This window comes from Melozone crissalis, unplaced genomic scaffold, assembly GCF_028551555.1.
Source record: "Melozone crissalis strain CALT ecotype California unplaced genomic scaffold, PUWL_Pcris_2 ptg000016l_1, whole genome shotgun sequence".
NCBI lineage: Eukaryota > Metazoa > Chordata > Aves > Passeriformes > Passerellidae > Melozone > Melozone crissalis.
The window spans coordinates 1,089,357-1,102,368 of NW_026535794.1; the positions used below are offsets into that span (position 1 = coordinate 1,089,357).

At 65.6% G+C, this 13,012-nt stretch overlaps 1 protein-coding gene across 1 annotated transcript; it reads right to left on the reverse strand.

Moving 5' to 3' along the window:
• Positions 1-3,009: 3,009 nt before the first annotated feature.
• Positions 3,010-9,700, reverse strand: LOC128935137 (zinc finger protein 777-like). Its single transcript, XM_054273173.1, has 6 exons — positions 9,643-9,700; positions 9,119-9,517; positions 8,126-8,252; positions 6,389-6,502; positions 6,083-6,193; positions 3,010-5,123 (listed from the first exon to the last, which is right to left on the reverse strand). Exons 1-6 carry the CDS (start codon positions 9,664-9,666, stop codon positions 4,228-4,230), a joined length of 1,671 nt encoding a protein of 556 aa, XP_054129148.1. The 5' UTR covers positions 9,667-9,700; the 3' UTR covers positions 3,010-4,227.
• Positions 9,701-13,012: the final 3,312 nt, after the last annotated feature.

Here is a 13,012-nt window from a genome sequence, read left to right on the forward strand (position 1 = left end):
AGGCCCGGGCGGGCTCGGCGCGGCGCCGCCGCCCCCCCGGGGCCGCCCGTCCCGTCCCCGCCCGTCGCCCCGGGGGGGCGGCCGCGGCCCCGCGCGCTGACAGCGCCCGCCGCCCGCCGCCCCCCCCCGCCCGCCGCGGCCCCGACGGCGCGGCCCGTGAGCCCCGACGTGCGGCCCGCGAGCCGCGGGCGGGCGGTGCGCGCCGGGCCCGGCCCCGCGCCGGGCGGGCGCCCTTTACCTGAGCGGGGGCCCCCTCGGCCATGGCCCTTTGTTCCGTGCCCGGGGCCCCGGGGGCCGCGGCCGGGAGGATCCAGCGCCCGCTCGCTGCTTCACCTCCGCCCGCCGCCGGGCATCGGGCTGGGCGCGGGGCGGCGCGGCGGGGCGGGGGCGCGGCGCGGCGAGGGCGGGGCGGAGGCGGCGCGGGCCTAGCGGGCGGACGCGGCGGGGCGGGGGCGGCGGCGGCTCCGACACCGAGCGCGGCTCCGGGTCCGGGTCCGGGTCCGGCGCTCCGGCCGCGCCGCTGCCCCGCCGCGCCGCCAGGGGGCGCTGCCGCCGCCGGACCGCGCTCGGAGCGGGGCGGAGCGGGGCGGGCGCGCGCCGCACAGCGCCCCCTGGCGGCCCGACGGCATCAGCGCCCCGCCCCGTCGGGGCCCCCCCACGGCACCGCCCGCACGGCGAACCGCGGGCACCGGGGGGACTGCGGGCACCGGGCGGGGATTGTGGGGACCGGGGGGACTGCGGGGACCGAGGGATTGGGGAACTGACGGGGCTGGGGCCGTTGGTGGCACTCGGGATTGCCCGAGGAGCTGGGCTGGCAGCGGGGAGCCAGGGGGGACGGGGGGACCGAGGAGTAACGGGGTGCGGTGCGAGGTGACGGGAGGGGCTGGTTTGACTGGGGCGAGCGAGAGAGTGCGGGGGGCTCGCTGCGACATGGCGGGGCAGGGGAGGGACCAGGGGGTCACTGTGGAGGCCCCGGGGCGGCTTTTCCGGCCCCGCCCGTCGGGTCCCCGCCGCCCATCCCTGCGGGCTCGGAAATGGCGGCCGGAGGCGGCGGCGCCGTGGAAATGGAGCGACCCCTCCTCTCCCACCTCTCGGCCTCCCCGCCGGACCCGACCGCAGCATCCCATCGCATCCCATCCCGTCCTCTCCTGTGCCATCCCCTCCCGTCTCACGTCATCCATTCCTATTGTCTCCCATCCCAGTCCATCCTGTCCTGTCCTTCCCGATCTTGTCCTGTCCCATTCTGTCTATCCATCCGTGCCCTCCTGTCCCACTCATCCTCGCTGCCTCTCCATGCCCCGGCCCATCCCACTCCGTACACCCTGGCTGATCCCATCCTGTCCCATCCCATCCCATTCCATCCATGCTGTGACTCTTGTCCCAGCCAGTCCCACCCTGTCCATCCCACATCTTGTCCCATCCCATCCCATTCCATCCATATCTCATCCAGTTCCATCCCATCTCATTCCGTTCATCTTCTCCCACTGTATCCTTCCTTATCCCATCTGCCCCATCCCACCCCATCTCACCATCCCTGCCTGCTCTGGCACATCCCTGGCACACCTTGGGGGAAAGTTGGTGGCACTGAGCACAGGGAAGGGCAGGAAACCCTTTGGTGTGTGGGAAAAGGGAGAGGACAAGTGGGATGGGTCACCCAGGCTAAGGGAGGCACAGGGGTGTGGCAGCAGGTGGGGACCCCCAAGAAAAGACCCCCTGTCCTGGGCTGTACCAGGGATCCACAACCCCTGTCCAGGGCTGATCCATCAGGAGGGGACACGAGGAGCAGCTCTGGAATTCAGGGCTGTCCCTGGCTGGAGTTTGTACATCCCAGTGCACAGGGAGTGCCTGACCCTGAGGGACTCCACGCTGTCCCTGTGGAGATGGGTGGGGATCACCAGGTGTGGTTATTGCCAGGAGTGGAGTGAGCAGGACTGGGATACAGCCATGTCCATGGAGAGCTGTGTGCCTGTGACCAGCCCTGCGTGACCACAGAGGGACACTCATGTGTCCTCTCAGCGTCCCTGTGTGCTCAGAGCTGTGCTCAGCCTTGCCCTTGGCAGCACCCACCCTCCCCAGCCTGGATCCCACGGGCTGTTCCTTCCCTGAGCTCTTTTCCCTCTCCCTCTTTCTCCCCATAATCCATCTCCAACATCTTTATGTCCATGTGGGGCAGCCCCATTCCATGGAGGGGCTCCAGAGTGTGGGGGATTCACTGGGGTCACTCAGAGCATGGGGGATTCACTGGGGGGATTCACTGGGGTCACTCAGAGCATGGGGGATTCACTGGGGGGATTCACTGGGGTCACTCAGAGCATGGGGGATTCACTGGGGGGATTCACTGGGTCACTCACCCTATCCCCCCGGGCACCCAGCACGGGTTGGGGTGGCTGAGGCACTCTGGCACTCCCTGGTCTCTGTGGACCCCAAGTGCCACATCCCCATGGTGGCTGTGACCTCAGGGCTGCCCTCTCTCCTCCCAGACCGGTCCCAGGCTGGAACAACCCCTGGAGCTCGGGGGGTCTCTGGTGGGGAGAGGGAACTCTCTGTGTCCTGGGCTCTGGCAGGAAAGAGCCTGAGGAATGCTGGGCTGAGAGGGAGCCTGGAAAGAAAACCCCAGTGTGTGGCATCAGCTGGGCACCCTATGAGGCCCCTTCCAACCCATCCCTTGATCCCATGATCCCAGCTCCAAGGTGGCCACAGCCACCAGCGCTTCTCCCTGTCACCACGGATCCAAGGATTCCTCAGCTGTCCACAGCCCCATTTGTGTGTGGCACAGGCACAAACCCAAATCAAGTTAAAACCACCAATCCCAGATGCAGCATCCCAGAGCAGCCTCCTTTGCCAGGCTTGGCTCTCCAGCTCAGCTTGGTTTGTGCTGTTCACCTGCTCCACAATCACCTGGAAAAGCTCCTGAGTACCAGGATGAGGGAGCTCCACAATGAGCTGAAAAAGCTCCAGCAAGGGGCAGGATGAGGGAGCTGCAGGTACTCACAAAGGGCTGACAAGGAATTCAGAATGGAAACACTGTATTGACAGACTTTACAAAAGTTATTACAAAACACGGTCACAAACCAGCAGCTGACAATACAGAGCGAAGAGACACCACGTACAGCCACCTCAGAACAACACCAACAGCTCCAGAAGTCATCCAATATTTACACAAACAGCTGGAAAACTCCGGGCGGTTATCGCATACATGGAAGTGTTTTAGAGCAACTGTGAAATATAGTGTCACACCTTTCCTTGTAGTATTATCATCATCATAATTAATAATAATAATAATAATAATTAATAATAATAAGACTACTTCTAGGTTAACTAAAAACCAAACAGCTCTTTACAGGGGTTAGGAGAAGCTGCTTTCACTCGTCTGACTTACCTGAGTGAGACCAAACCCAGTTAAAAAATAGAAATAAAATCACCTTCATTGTCAGGAGTCCGCGTGTCGGCCCAGCGGCGCCGTTCCCTCGGGCCAGAGGGGAACCACAGCCCGACTGGTGCCAGTGACACCTCCAGAAGCTCGGAGACGCGTCCTCCTCGTGTGAGCGACCCCAGCACGCCTCCGCACGCTGCCCTTCCCGACTCCTCCTGCTCCAATGTCCTCAGCCCCTTCTCCTGCACCTGCTTTATCTCACCCCGCTCTTTGCCACGCTCTCCTCTCCGCTTTTCCGCCTTCCACAAATCCCACGTCGCGCCCCGATCGCCTCTCTCTGCCTCTCCTCTCTCTGGCCTTCATCCCAGTCGTGGCCTCGCGGCCTTTGGGGACGCGGCGACGCAGCGGGAGCGGCCGGCCGGGAGCGGCGCCTTCCTTCCCTCCCTCCCTCCTCGCGCTTCCAGCCTTGCAGTGAAACGAGTGGAAAAAAGAAAGCGAAAGCTTGTCACTCCTGAATATGCACAAAGATAGGTGGGGGAACACCTGCTAAATACGGAGCCCGGAGAATCGCTCGGGATCGTTCTCTACGGGCAGAATCCAACCCTGCGTGGGGAACAGCGAGCGCGGGGCCTGCGCCGCGGTGGGAGCGCCACGGAACCCCGCGGGGTCCCAGAGCCGCCTGGGCCGGCCGAGCAGAGTCTTTAAGAGGAATTCCTTGGATGCTTCACCAAAGCGGGCTTCGTAGCATGACCACATGGATTAGCTGCGATACAAGTCACCTGCCATCATGCTGCACGTCCACCTGCCAGACCGTCACGGTCACCGCGAGCCCTCCTGCCCCGGCCCCACCACGGCTACTGCTTAGTCTCTTTTTTCACGCAGAAATGGTCGGTCTGGGTGCCCGCCGAGCCCAGGTTGTGCTGGGAATCCTCGCCGGGCCGCGGGTTGCGCGAGTGGATTTTCTGGTGGCAATTCAGGGACTCTTTGTAGCGGAAGTGCTTCCCGCAGACGGGGCACTGGTAGGGGGTCTCCCCGGTGTGCACCCGCCAGTGCTTGAGCAGGTGGTCCCGCCGGATGAAGCTCTTGCCGCACTCGGTGCACTGGTAGGGCCTCTCCCCGGTGTGGATGCGCTGGTGGCGGATGGCCTTGGAGAGGTCTCGGAAGTCCTTCCCGCAGTAGGTGCACGTCAGCGGCCCGTCGCCCTTCCCCGTGTGCAGCTTCTGGTGCAGGATCAGACTCACTTCCAGGCTGAAGCTCTCCTTGCACTGGGAGCAGGTGTAGGGCCTCTCCACCATGTTGTTCACCTGGTGCCTGACGAAGCCGTACTTGAAGCCCGAGCTCTTCTCCCCGTCGGGGCGCTTGGAGGCTTTGGAGCGGGAGGGGCCCTGGCCCTTGGCTTTGGATTTCTGCCGGAAGCTCTCGCCGCGCTCCAGGGACGTGCAGGCCTCCTCGCTGGCGTGCGCCTTCTGGTGCGCGGCGAAGAGCTGCTTGTCCAGGAAGCTCTGGCCGCACTCGCAGCAGATGTAGGGCCCCTTGTCGGCCGCCGCCTCCTCGGGATCCTTCCTGGCCAAGTCTCTCCCGCGGCGCACCGAGCGCCTCAGCCCGTTGCCCGTCGCCGTTCGCTGCGGCGGGGCCGACCCGCTCTGGCTCTTGCTGCTCGACTGCATCTCCTCCTCCTCTTCCCACTTGCCTGTCAACGACCTGGGAAGCTCCAGGCTCTCGGAGCCTTCCTCATCGCACGGCTGTTCGTCTGGTGGAGCAGAGACACCGGTGTCATTTGGGGAGTCAGGGACTGGGGGGGTTACTCACTCAGCTCCCTTGGGACACGGGAGGTCTCTGCTGTGCACACCCAGCTCAGAGCCTGGCACTGACGGGGCTCTGAGGCCGGCTGGGAGCACCTACTCTGTCCAGAGGGATTGGACTTGGAATCTTGGAATTGTTGAGGCTGAAAAAGGCCTCGGAGATCATTAAGCCCAGCACTGGCAAGGCCACCCCTGACCATGTCCCCAAGCGCCACATCCACATGGATGTCACATCTCTCCAGCAATGGAGAATCCACCACTGCTCTGGGTGGTCTCAGTGTGTAACAGGCTCTTTTAGGGAAGAATTTTACCAATATCCAACCTGACCTTCTCTGGCACAGCCTGAGGCCCTTTCCTCTCCTCCAGTCCCTGTTCCCTGGGAGCAGAGCCTGACCCCCCTGGCTGTCTCCTCCTATCAGGGAGTTGTGCAGAGCCAGAAGGTCCCCTCAAGCCTCCTTTTCTCCAGGCTGAGCCCCTTTCCCAGCTCCCTCAGCTGATCCTGGTGTTGCAGACCCTCCCTCAGCTCCACTTCCTTCTTTGGACACACTCCAGCAACTTCCTGCCTTCAATTATATTGTAATATAACATTATATATATAATCTAGCTATAGATAGGTAGCCAGAGGAAAAAAAAGGGTTCCTGAAGCAGGACAGGTCTTTAAGAACTTGTCCTTTAGGATAAGCCCAAAAAACAGAGGAAAAGGGAATAAAACTTCTTTTCTTTCATGGACTTGGACAGTGCCTGAGGGTGAAGGATCTCCCATGGTATAAACTGTGACTCAAAGCAACTTTCTGAAATTCTGGAAAAGCATCATCCAGAAAAGCTGAGCTGCTCCTGGGAACAAGGCCGGGATGCCAAAAGCACATCGAGGCAAGGGACACTTCCCAAAGCAGCTCAGTGCACTCACATGTACCAGGGACCTCCATGCTCTCCTCTTCCTCAGAGCCTTCGTGGCTTTCAGCCAGAGTCTCTTCATATTTACCCCACGAGCTGTCATCGGGCCCAGGGAAGAAAAACTCTGTGCAAGAGGAAAGAGCAGGAGTTACACTCCAACCTCCCAGCTGCTTTAGAGGATTCCAGGTGAGATGGATGCATCAGGTGGGAGACAAGCAGGAAAGCAAAGCCCCCCTGCACCTGAGGAGAGCTGACAAAACAGAACAGCCCCACATCTGCCTGCACCTCCCCCCTGAGTCCCAGGAACCTCGTGGCTCACCGGTGGTGGGGTCTGTGGGGGTCTCTCCTCCCTCAGAGTCCTCCTGATCCTCAGCGTTGGGATCCTCTCCCTGCTCAATCCGTGTCAGCAGGTCAGGCTTGGAAATGGCAGCGTCTGCACATGAAAAGAGGATGAGGATGTTTCCCCTGCCCTGGCGGGAGAGAGACTCTGCAGCCTTTGCCCACCAACCTTCCTTCTCCGGGGAACGAACGAGAGAGGCTTGGGAAGCTGCTCTCAGCCCTCTGCCCCGCTCAGCTCACGTGGGCCCTGGATGCAGGAGCACACTCTGCTCAGGTGAGCAGCACCTCCCAGCCTGCAGCGCGAGGAGGACAGGAAGGAAAGGCACCCAAGCTTACCTGCAGGCTCTCCTGTCTCCTCCTCTGCGCTAAGGTCCGCGGATCCATTACAATGGGGGCGTCAGCTCGGGGGCGGCAGCAGAGCTGCCAGCACTGCCCTCCCCGTGCGGTTCCCTCCAGCCAGGACCGCTCCGTCCTACTCGTCCGAGTCCCGGGCTGCTCGCGGATTTTGGTGGGGGAAAGGGGACAATCACCATCTCTCCTGGGGCGGAGAGCAGAAAACTTCACTTCCAGACATGTGGGAGGCCCTGGGGGTTAATCTCCACCTCTGCTGCGGTGGATCCGTTTGCCTTACACGGGAGCCAAAGCCCTAAACCTCATTTCTCAAGGGAAACCTTGGGATGAAGCACAGAAAGGTGCTCTAAGCTCCAGGCTCAGATCCCCAGATCCCCTGAGCCTCAGGAGCAGGACAGGGGACTGGTATGGAAACAGGAGACTGGGGGATGTGGTTACCCTTCCCCTTTCTCCTGGCACACAGGGACTGCAAGAAACTTCTGTTCAAAGAAATATATGGGGGGAAAAAAAAAGCAGAAAAGGCCTGGATTGAGCAGAGCTGGATGGCAGGGAGGCAGATGAGCCTGGGCTCAGCACAGGGAAGCGTCTGGCTACCAGGGACGGCGTCTGCGCTCCCAGCCCCGGTCCAGCCAAGGCAAGGTCATTTCTGGAACGTGCTGTGAAGGGAAGGCGTTCCGCAGAGGGAATTCCCGCAGCCAGGAGCGGCAGGAGCGAGCGGAGCGCGTTCCTTTGGCTGGGAATGCACTGCCCTGAGCTGCTGAGGGGAAAGCAGGAGGCAGAGCTCACCCCCAGCCACTGCTCCTCCCCAGCTCTGCCCCAGCAGAGCCCGCAGCACCGCGAGCAGGACTGGCTCCCCTCCCTGGGGCTGGACAGAGCACCCGGCAAACGTCCCTTCTCCCTCAAGGGAGAGGAAAGGGAAGTGTGCACCACTCCCCACGGAAAGAAGGGCTGGAAGGAACCTCAGGGGCAGGGCACAGGGCACCCTCTGCTGCCCTAAGCAGCCAGCGGGCTGATGCACCCAGCGCAGTGGATCTGTGGACCTTGGCGTGACAAAGGAACTTCCCTCTTCCCCAGCTTTGCTTGGATTGAGGCTCCTCTCACTTGCCCTCCTCCTCCTCCTCCTCCTCACAATCCCAGCACACACAGGCTGCAGGGACCATCAGGGAGCCACCGTGCCTGCGGTGACACTCATGACATCCTTCCACCCTTGGCGTGGCTGTGAGGGCTGAACTCACAGCCAGGGCTGTGTGACACCTCCCCAGAGCACAGCACCCCTCCCTGACCCTGCAGGACACAGGTTCCATCCACCAGTTCCCAGGAAAACTCAGTGCCAGGAGGCTGAGAGCCAAGCCAGGCCTGTCATTACCCATGGAGATGACGGCCTCGTAGTTGCCTTTCATGATGTGCCTGTAGAGCTCCTTCTGCCACTCGTTGAGGCTCTTCCACTCCTCCTCAGAGAAGTTAAACGAGGCGTCGTTGAAGGCCACGGGGACCTGCAAGGAGCAGCACCACGGGGTTTGTTTCTCATTTAAGAAAACACCTGGGGATGTTTTCTCATTCAATTTTCTCACTCAAACTCAAGTGTCGTGCAGACAGGAACATCTGCTCCTTCCCACGTCCCTCATGCCTCAAGGGACATGACAGGGATTTCCCCTGTCACCTCCCCCTGCTCAGCCTCCTCCTGTCACTGCCCGTGCACAGGGCCTGGCACAGGCTCCTTTTCACTTCCTTTTTGACACAATTCTGCTGCTCATCACCTCTGAACAGCCCTGGGGATGCTCCCAAGCCTTCCCAGTTAGACGGGGCTGAGCCACCAAACTCCACGTGATCCAAACACAGGAATTTGTGACATCCCCCCGAGATCACACGTGCATGAGCAGGGAATAACCAACACAGCAGGACCTGTGCTGGTGCTTCTGGGTACTGAAGGGAGGACAAGGCTGTGGGGGAGCCATGAACAGCTCTCAGCACTGCAGCTGTCCCAAAATGGGACTGTGAGTGCAGGGGTCAGGGTGTCACTGCAGGAGATGGGGCTGTCAGTCCAGGATATGGAGCTGTGAGTGCACAGGATATGGGGCTGATAGTGCAGGATATGGGGCTGTGAGTGCACAGGAGATGGGGCTGACAGTGCACAGGAGATGGGGCTGTGAGTGCACAGGAGATGGGGCTGTCAATGCAGAATTTAGGGCTGTCAGTGCAGGATATGGGGCTGTGAGTGCACAGGAAATGGGGCTGTACAAGGCATGGGGCTGTGAGCTCAGGATATGGGGCTGTGAGCACAGGGCACGGGGTTCTGAGCCCAGCAGACGTGCAGAACAGCCCCGTTTTGCAGCGGGGAGCAGCAAACCCAAACCGTTACCTTGGGGACTTCCCCTTTCGCCCCCGGGGGCAGCCGCAGGATCCAGAAATTCCTGTTCTTCAGCAGGTTCTCCATGTTCTCCAGCCGCTTCTGCAGCTGCCCGTACTCCTGGATGAGGGTGCCCAGCGCTGTCCACTTGCTCTCCAGCTGGTTCCCGAACTCCACCGCCGTCTTCTCGCAGCCGATCAGCTTCGTCTCGGCCATCCTCATCCTGCCCTCCAGGTTCATCAGCTGCGCGGCCTGGGTGTCCACCTTCCTGTCCACGGCCTGGATTTCGGTGACCAGCGTCAGGGAGATCTCTGCGGCCGGCAGCTCGGCCTCGCCGCCGGGGCCGTGCTCGGGGGCGGCCAGCGGCTGCTCCAGGCCCAGCTCCTGGGGCTCCATCATGCACTCCAGCTCCTGCGGGGGGAACGCGCGGCGCTGAGCGCGGGGACGCGCCCGCAGCCCGCGGGGGGGGCGGGACGCGGGGCCGGCCCGGGGGGCGGCGGCCGGCGGGGGAGGCGGGGGGCGGCGGCGGCGCTTACCTCAGCGGGGGCCCAGTCGGCCATGGCGCGGGGGGCGGCGCGGGCGGTGCGGGGCGGCGGCGCGGGCGGGCGGTGGCGGGGCCGGGCGGCGGCGGCGGCGGCTCAGCAGCGGCGGGGCGGAGCGGCCATGCCGAGGGCGCGGGGCGCGCTGGGAGCGGCGGCGGCGGCGCCCGGCGCCACAGCGACCCCCGGCGGCGGGCGGACCGCGCGCCCATTGGGCGGCGGCGCGGCCAATCGGGGGGCGGAGCGCCGAGGGGGCGGGGCCGCCCGGCGTCGCGCGCGCTCCCGCCGCCGGTAGCGGGGCCGCGCGAGGAGGGGGCGGCGGCGGCACCGGGCGGGACCGAGCGGGCGGGAGGGGACGGAGACAGGTGCGGCAACGCCACCGAGGCCCACCGGGGCTCCGCGGCCCCTCCACCGGCCTCACGGGCGCCGCCAACGCCGCGTCCCGCCGCCCGGCCGCGCGTCGTCATCCCGGCGCGGCATCACTCAGGCACCGCCATCCCTCGCGCTGCTGAGGCCTCGGCGGGAGCAGCACCGGGAGCAGCTGCCGCCGCGTTTCCCGACGACCGGGACGGTGCCGGTGCCATGAAGGAGGACCGCCAGCATCCCGTCGACTTGGGTGAGGCACCGGGGCCATCCCGGCTCCGCTCCCGGCACTGCCGGTCGTGGCCTGGCCACGAGGGAGACCGGCACTCACCGGGTTCATACCGGGAGCAGGTCACGGGGTGGCTCTGGGGTCACCACGGGACCACACCGGCTGCCTGTACCCATCACCTCGGGCAGCCAGCCCTGGCCTGTTGTGACCGATGTCACCTCTGGTGGCATGTCCGTTGGCACGGCCAGTGGCATCACCGGCTGTCCCTCCTCTTGTCTCTGTGACAGGTTACGCCATCACCAAGCCCGACATCCTGGCCGAGGTGGAGCGAGGGGACGAGGGGGTGGCGGCGGCAGCGGGGCGCTATGGGGAGCGCCAGAGCCCCCGGCCACCCGCGGCACCCGCCGGTCCCTCCCAGGGTGAGCGGGACACGGGGACGGGCGGGATCGGGGCCAGGTGGCACCGGGAGCAGGAGTCGGGCACCGGCCCGGATCCTGCCGAGCCGGGGGCTTGGGCCGCCCCCCAACGCGCTCCCGTGTCCACAGGGGACTGGCAGGGCAAGGAGGTGAAGAGCGAGGACGGGGTGTCCCCACCGCCCCGCTCGCCCCCGTCCCTCCACGCCGGCCCCACCGACTTCCTCGTCCCGCTGCGGGAGCGGGGCTGCAGCTACTGCGGCGTCCTCGAACCGGAGCCGAACCCCGGTGCCGGTAACGGGGGGTTCATCGCCGCGCCGCCCGCCTTCGAGAGCCGCCGCTGCCGGCCCGGGGAGCCGCCGCTGGATTGTGCCGAGTGCGGCCGAGGCGGCATCGGGCACAAACCGGACCTGGTGCGGCACCGGCTGGGGCGCGGCTACGCCTGCGGCCGCTGCGAGACAGGCCTCGCCGAACCGGCGGGGCTGGGGGCCACGGGCAGCCCCCACCGGCCGGGGCCCTGCACCGGGCGCTCCCCGGGCACGGCGGAGGGAGGCACGGCGGCGGCGCCGCGGAAGGAGCGGAAGGAGCTGTCGCTGACCGAGAAGGTGCGCGTTCTGGAGATGCTGGAGGGCCCCAAGGTGTCGCAGAGCGAGCTGGCCAAGCGCTTCGGGGTGTCGCAGCCCCAGATCTGCCGCATCATCAAGAACAAGGAGCGCATCCTGAGCGAGTGGCACCGCAACGGCGACCCCGAGCGCAAGCGCAAGCGGGAGGGGAAGGACGCGGCGCTGGAGGCCGCGCTGCTGCGCTGGGTGCAGGGCGCCCACGCTGCCGAGCTGCCCGTGGGCCGCCCGCTGCTGCAGCTCCGGGCCCGGCACCCGGCCCGGCCCGAGCCCGAGCCCAGCGGCGGCTGGCTGGCTCGCCTGGGCGCTCGCCACGGCAAGAAGCCGCCGGCGGAGAAAGGGGACGCGGAGCAGCCCACGGCGGAGCACTGGGCCGGCGCGGTGCTGCCCGGGCTCCTCCGCAGCTACGCGCCCGCCGAGATCTTCGCCTGCGGGGAGACCGCGGTGCCGCTGCCGGCCGGCGCCCCCGGTAACGGCGAGAGCCCCGGCGAGCGGCTGACGCTGCTGCTGTGCGCCAACGCCAGCGGCTCGGAGAAGCTGCCGCTGCGGGCGGTGGGGGACAGCCCCCGGCCGCGCTGCCTGCGGGGCGTCAACCTGGAGCAGATGCCGTGGAGCTACCGCGCCGGCGGCCCGGCCGGGCTGAGCGCGCCGCTCTTCACCGAGTGGCTGCGGGAGTTCAACGAGGGCATGCGGCGGCGGGGCAAGAGCGTCCTGCTCCTGCTGGCCAAGCACGAGGCGCACCCCTACCTCCAGCTGTCCAACGTCAGGATGGTTTTCATCCCGCCGGCCGCCGCCCTGGCCCAGCCCCTGGACCGCGGCATCGCCGGCGACCTCAAGGGCCACTACCGGCGCCGTTTGCTGCGCTGGCTGCCGGCGGAGCGCGGCGCGGGCCAGCCCAGCCTGCTGGACGTGCTGCACATGCTGGCGCAAGCCTGGGGCGACGTCCACCCGGGGCTCATCGCCGGCTGCTTCCGCGCCGCCGGCTTCACCCCCGACGCCGGCACCGAGGCCGTGTCCCTGAGCTCGGCCTCCGGTCCGCTCGGCCGGGAGCGGCCGGAGCGCGACGGGGACGCGGCGGAGGCGGACGGGGACGAGGGCACGGCGGAGGGCGAGGACGCGGGCGAGCTGGCGGCCGTGCCGCCCTGCCCCTCGGAACGGGAGGTCTGGAGGAGCCTGGCCACGCTGCGGCGGTACCTGGAGTGCCAGGCCACCTCGCCGGACCTCTTCCAGGCCTTCTACGAGCTGGAGGACGCCGTGCACATGGTGTCAACCGGGGCAGGGCGAGCCTTCCTCGGGGACAGCCCTCCCCAGCAGTGACCGGGCAGAGGGGCCGGTGCTCCTTGGGGCCGTCACCGCCCGGCCCGGCCGCTGTTCCCCGCAGCTGAGCCGTGGGGTTTGCAGTGGCAGCGCTGGGGACACAAAGCTGCTGCCAGAACCTTCTCCCAGGGAGTGGCTGCTGCAGCCAGCCGGAAGCGGTGTGCAGCAGCTGCCTGCGGGGATTTGCCCTGAGTGGGGCAGTTGTGGCTGCCGTGGGGGGATGTGGGCGGTGCTGGGGTGTCCCCGTGCTGGGGACAGCAGCTCCATCCCACACGAGAATCGGGTGCCTCCGGCTGCTGTCACCACGTGGTGCCTGGAGGATTGTCACAGGCATTAAAAAGTTGGAATTCAGCAAAGCCAAGCACGGGTGGTTTTATTCTGCTGTCACATCTGCTGGGAGAGGGGCAGAGCTCCCGGGGTTTCCC